General features: G+C 35.9%; 1 protein-coding gene across 4 annotated transcripts; it reads left to right on the top strand.

The window, feature by feature from the left end:
* Window positions 1-1,723: 1,723 nt before the first annotated feature.
* On the top strand, window positions 1,724-5,533 carry LOC105111201 (probable protein phosphatase 2C 9). Of its 4 annotated transcripts, none has more exons than XM_011006497.1 (7): window positions 1,724-1,943; window positions 2,179-2,317; window positions 2,415-2,558; window positions 3,220-3,459; window positions 3,561-3,837; window positions 4,773-4,927; window positions 5,063-5,533. In XM_011006497.1, the coding sequence occupies exons 3-7, from the start codon at window positions 2,520-2,522 to the stop codon at window positions 5,201-5,203; spliced, it is 852 nt and encodes a 283-aa protein (XP_011004799.1). In that variant the 5' UTR covers window positions 1,724-1,943; window positions 2,179-2,317; window positions 2,415-2,519; the 3' UTR covers window positions 5,204-5,533. The 4 variants fall into 4 exon arrangements, with proteins under 4 accessions (XP_011004799.1, XP_011004800.1, XP_011004797.1 ...); XM_011006498.1 differs by lacking the exon at window positions 1,724-1,943 and adding an exon at window positions 1,967-2,046; XM_011006496.1 differs by lacking the exon at window positions 1,724-1,943 and adding an exon at window positions 1,971-2,101.
* The last annotated feature ends 257 nt before the right edge of the window (window positions 5,534-5,790 follow it).

Raw genomic sequence — 5,790 nt, 5'->3', positions numbered from 1 at the left:
TAAAGTCCTTTTACATTGAAAAATTAAGTCACAATTAAAATTAGAATATGAAATTGGAGATTTAATTTTGAAAATATCACTTCACAAAGATGCATCATGCATAGTCAATCAGGAAATCATAATATAATCATGCTTGAAAATAGTTTATCAGGTAATCGATTATACAAATTAAAGTTCAATCAATTATTCAAGCCTTAGATTTGGCAAACATTGGGACTGATACTTGTCTCGGATAATTCTCATAATCAAATCACTATCCCATTCTCATAGATCTATCACAGAACATTGATACCCTCCTTAAAACCACCTAAGATCTTAGAACTTTTGGGTTTGGCGTGCTAGGGAATGTTGTTGACAATTCATTTAGTCAAATATCTATAAATACACATAAAATAATTACATGAAAAAAAATCTTGGGTTCAAGAAATTACCAAAATGCTTTGATCTAGGTGAAATTATAGTGTTGCCCCTGGTCAAATGAAAAAATTATAGGTTTGCCATCGCGCAATTCAAGCAATCTTTGGAGATATTTTAGTGTTGGTTCTGATAAGTTTTTGACGTGTTGATGGGCTCCCAAAAAGGATTTGGATATTATTCGTCCACTAATGGTAGCTATGTATCTCATAGCCAACCAAGGAGGGAGATTGACTACGATAAAGTTTGGTTTTTTAAAATAATTTTTCCTCTTTTTTTGATCAATTTTAATAGTGTTGGTGATGAGAGCTAGTTGATTTTTGATTGAGGAAGACTAAAGCTCTTTTTATTGTATTTCAATAAAAAAATAAGGATTAAATGGTAGAGATAGATGGATAGAATCATCATATGCAGCTTGCATAGGTATGGTTTCAATCTAACATGTCTATGCTAGTTGCATGAGCTTGCTTAGTTTAAATTATTTAAATAACTTTTGATTTAAACCAACACTTTAAATTATTTAAATTATTTAATTTGATTTGAAATTAATCTAATAAAATTTTTCTAATCACTCTAATTTGTGTTGGGGGTTGCGATGATACATAGGAGAGCTTAGATGAAATCTTTTTAATCCAATGATTGAGATGTATAGGAGTTTGACCCGATAACTAGGATTGGTTTGGTATATGATGAGGTATGAATGAGCTTGGATGATTTCTTTTTAATTCAACAACTGATATGGTTAGAAGTTTTATTCAAAGATCGGGATTGATTTAGGCTTTGATTCGGTGTGGTTGAATTTATATCATACTATTTTGATACGATGATTGTGGCAGTTGATCTGATAGTTGGCATCAATTTGGGTCTTTGACTTGGTAAGGGTGAGCTTATGCTATATTTTGATCTAGCAATTGAGGTCTATTTGGGCAATTCGACGGCTGAGATGGATTTGAGAGAAAAGAAACTTGTGGCGGAGAGGGGATTAGAGAATTGCAAAATGTACTTTTTTTTCACTAAACCTTTCCCAGAATAAGAGTAAATGGTGCACTGGCTGTATTTTATAGTCAGTGCACTGCAGGCCTGTTTGTTTTGACAATAGAAAATCAATTTGGGCTCCCAAAATCTATTTTAACCATGAAATGACAGTTATGACCCTTGCAAATCATTTTTTACAATATAATATAATATAATACACGTATGCTCTAAGAAAAAGTCACACAGGCCGTCCATTCATGCGCCCCGAGAACTATTCTATTTTGTAGTTAAAAAACCTCTGCAGTATTCCCCCTCAGATGTAGTGGCCGACTCCTGATTTCACAGAACGATTTAAAGTAAACACCCCTTCCAGTAATAACTCTTGTTTACTATCTGAGGATAAAGAAGAAGGAAATTCGATTTCTGGCCCAAGAGCCTGTCTGCGCAGGAGCAGGAGGTGGTGTCCCCTGCACAACAACAAAACAGAGAAAGGAACAAAAGCAAAACAGTATTAACAGGGCAAAGTCAACAAGCAAGAAGTCTCTGCTCCTGCGATATATTTTAGTCTTTTTTCTTCTCTTTATTGTACTATTATTTCCCTGCCCCCACCTTCATTGCAAAAGACTCCCTTAGAGCGGTTAGAAAATCATCATATAGGCATCCTTCGATTCTCTCTTTCTCTCGCAATCTTTTTTTATATATAATTATACTAGTAATTTCTTTTTATTTTTTTGTCCTTTGAAAAGGAGTTTCGATTGTTCTCTCGTCTCGCCTTTTCTTTGTTTTTAGCATCTTTTTTCCATTCAATTGGGTGTGCAAACTGGTGAGTAGTACAAACAAGGAACAGCAAAAAAAACCAGACTTTCCTCACCAAACAGGAACCACAAGCGACACCCGTTCCGAGCTTTTAATTGGGGATGGTTTAGAGGTAATTCGTTTGTTTTGACTTGTTTCTTGGAAGGGGTTTATAGGGTTTTACATTTTAGTTTAATTTTTATGATCAAGCTTGGATTTTGATGGTGCAGATACTGGATTTGGGAGGTGGGTTTGGTTTGGAATCTTGAATATTGAAAGTGGATGGCGGGAATTTAACTGAACAAGTTGGAGGTTCTCTACATAGCTCTGTTTCTATGGATTGGTTATGCTGTTTTTGTCCTTTCTACTCTCAGGTAGAAAGATTATTTTTTTTCCTGGTTTTTATTATTTGGTATGTGTTTGTGATTCTTTAATTGTTCTATTCTTATTTCTATTCGATTCATAACCTTGTTTCATGATTAGGTTGTAAGAATGGATAGTGGAACATGGAGCTATACGTGTGATAGGCTATTTCTAAGGGGGGAATTTTTTCAGTTTTCGTATCAGTTTGGGATTTAATTGTGGATACACGTTGGATAATCCATGGCTGAAAATTTTTGGTTACACAGAAATACTTTAGGTTTCTGTTCTGTCAAGTGTCGTTGTTTACCTACTTGTTTTTTGAGTTCTTTGGGGATCTAGAATTTACATAGTAGGTGTAGCTACTTGCTAAACCGTTCTAAAAGATTAGATTTACTGATGAGTTTACAGTATTAAGGTCGTCTATGTAACCCAAGAAGAAAACAGAGTTCCAAGTTTCGCTGTTGTTTTTCATTAATGTTATTGACCAACTTTCTATACTTCAGTTGCTTGTAGTGTAGAATTATATTTCTCATGTATAACTTCATTGAGTCCCATTCTTGCCTGCCTCCTCATCTGAGTACTTTAGTGAATTAAAACTCATTTTTGCATGATTTTGTATTTCTCTTCGTCTTCTAATCATGTGACTTAGACTGTGATTATTGTTACGTGTAGCTTGTGGGTGGGCGTTCATCATCTACCTCCGGCAAGGGAAAGAATCATGAGGGTTTGATCAAGTATGGTTTCAGCCTAGTAAAAGGGAAAGCTAATCATCCAATGGAGGATTATCATGTTGCCAAGTTTGTGCAGATTCAAGGACATGAATTAGGGCTTTTTGCTATTTATGATGGCCATTTGGGAGACAGTGTGCCTGCATACTTACAGAAACATTTGTTTTCCAATATCCTGAAGGAGGTTGAGCATTGCTTCCAAACATTTTATTGATGGCCAAACATTTTGGTCTGCTTAAATAACTTCAGAATGCTTTCTAACACTTTTTTATTTAATCCTTCTAGGAAGAGTTTTGGGTTGATCCCAACCGATCTATCTCAAAAGCCTATGAGAGGACTGACCAGGCAATTCTCTCTAATAGTTCTGACTTGGGGCGAGGAGGTTCTACAGCTGTGACTGCAATCTTGATAAATGGTAAAAGACTATGGGTAGCTAATGTTGGAGATTCAAGAGCAGTTCTTTCAAGAGGGGAGCAAGCAAGACAAATGACCACAGATCATGAACCCAACACTGAACGAGGCAGCATAGAGAACAAAGGTGGCTTTGTCTCAAACATGCCAGGTCTTTTTCACAGTAGCCATTATTAGTAACCTCTCTGTTTGAATATCTGCTCCTCTGAATTTAATATACACCAATGGCTTTCTGAGAAAATTATTGCCTGTTATTCTAATCTTTTTAGTGGGGAGCTGCTTCTAATTTTTTAACGCATAGTTTTATGGCTTGTGATTTATTCATGTGAAGCTAGAATTTCAAAGAATAAGACTAATTTTGAGTTTCTGAATATGCTGATTTGTCTGCTTTTTGAAATTCTCAAGCAAGGGAACCAATATCTTCCAAACCCAAATAAGATGTCATAACAATGAATGGTCTACTTAAATTACATTTATGCAGCATTCAGACAGTAATAGACAATTTTGAGTTCAGTGGCTTCCAGTTAACTTTGATCTGTGTCAGAGCAATCTTTGAAAATAAAAATTAGGAATTCTCTAGAAGAGAGGATCTGTGGCACACCCCCCCTGATCATTGCCTGGATTCATTTTGGATGAGTGAATGCATACACATTTGTTCATCATTCAAAGAACCTTTTCATAAGAATTTTAGTTTGCTCATTATGTGGTGTTCTGCAGGTGAGGTGGTGTTGAAGCTTTCATACATATTGTTCAAATTGTTTTGCTTTTGGGTGTTCAAATCCATTCTACATTTAAGAGCACTGAACACTTCCTTCTATTATCAGATCCTCTTCTTTTTTTTTATCCCTTTTTTCTTTTTCCTGTAATTTCCTAACCTACTTAGGCTTCCATGACCAAAGTCTTTTAAGGCACTTTGATACCTATGACATTAAGTGATTAGCTAAGGATTTCCATTTCTATGGGAACAGAAAATGTCTCAGAATATGAAGTATTTCCCTCTCTTCACAAATGTTTTCTCAACCAAGCAAACACTCTGTTTCCAATAACAATGCTGTCAATCTCACTTCCTTTTGAACTTCTTTCCAGGAGATGTCCCTAGAGTTAATGGGCAGCTGGCAGTTTCTCGTGCTTTTGGGGACAAGAGCCTTAAATCACATCTGCGTTCTGATCCTGACATACAAGAAATAGACATAGATAACAACACAGAAGTTCTTGTACTCGCTAGTGATGGTCTTTGGAAGGTGAGTGATTTCATATTAACTTTGTTTTCCATGTCGAGTCAGTGCTAACCACCTGGGCTGGCTGAAGAATCTGCAATGTGCTTGCATCAGAAAGAAGTCCATAAAATCTGTCCTTTTCCTTGTGAATATACACAGGTTATGTCAAATCAAGAGGCTGTTGATATTGCAAGGAGGATTAAAGACCCCCTGAAAGCAGCTAAGCAGCTAACAACAGAAGCATTAAAACGAGAAAGTAAAGATGACATATCATGTGTTGTTGTTAGATTTAGAGGGTAGAATCCTTTGCAAGATCATTGTTATCCAGGTGCCAGTATTACGTATTATAAGAAGAATTTCTTTACAGGGGTTGCCAATTGGTGAAAATACATACTTGGTTGGGGTGGTACTCAGGATCTCCAGTAGTTTGGAATTTGCTGAAGGGAAGAGAAGAATAGAAAGGATCCCCCATTGCAAAATTATTTTATTGATGTTGTGGTGTTTGATATTGTTTGATTTCTTTATGGAAGTGGATTAGAACATCTGATGTATATTGTGTTCTAAGCCGCCTAGAAGACCATTTTATCTTTGTTTTGATGAAGAAAATGGTTTTGATTGCGATTGCAAGAACTTAACGGATCAATATTGATGTCCGCTCGTGTTTTAGGCCAACTTCTGCTAAAGCTTAAGCTTAACCTGCCTGGTTTTTTAGTTTCTTTTGGGGTCTGCACCATTTGCTTTCGTAGCTGTCTTGGCTCCCAAGTCTTAATCAGGCTTCTTAAATCGATGTTAGTTAAAATTACATATCTTAATTTGATGCTAGTGGAATGTGTGTGTGTATTTTTTTAAAGGAAGTTTGAATAGTGTAGTGACGCGGTTTTGACTGC

This window comes from Populus euphratica, unplaced genomic scaffold, assembly GCF_000495115.2.
Source record: "Populus euphratica unplaced genomic scaffold, PopEup_1.0 scaffold282.1, whole genome shotgun sequence".
Lineage (NCBI taxonomy): Eukaryota > Viridiplantae > Streptophyta > Magnoliopsida > Malpighiales > Salicaceae > Populus > Populus euphratica.
The sequence above is the reverse complement of the archived record's forward strand: the minus strand, read 5'-3'. Positions and strand labels throughout refer to the sequence as shown.

Excerpts from the sequence above, each read along its gene's own strand:
- LOC105111201 (XM_011006497.1), top strand. The coding sequence starts at position 2,520 with ATGGATTGGTTATGCTGTTTTTGTCCTTTCTACTCTCAG. Across the intron at positions 2,559-3,219 it reads TTTGTCCTTTCTACTCTCAG|CTTGTGGGTGGGCGTTCATC; the intron begins GTAGAAAGATTA and ends TGTTACGTGTAG. Across the intron at positions 4,928-5,062 it reads CTAGTGATGGTCTTTGGAAG|GTTATGTCAAATCAAGAGGC; the intron begins GTGAGTGATTTC and ends GAATATACACAG.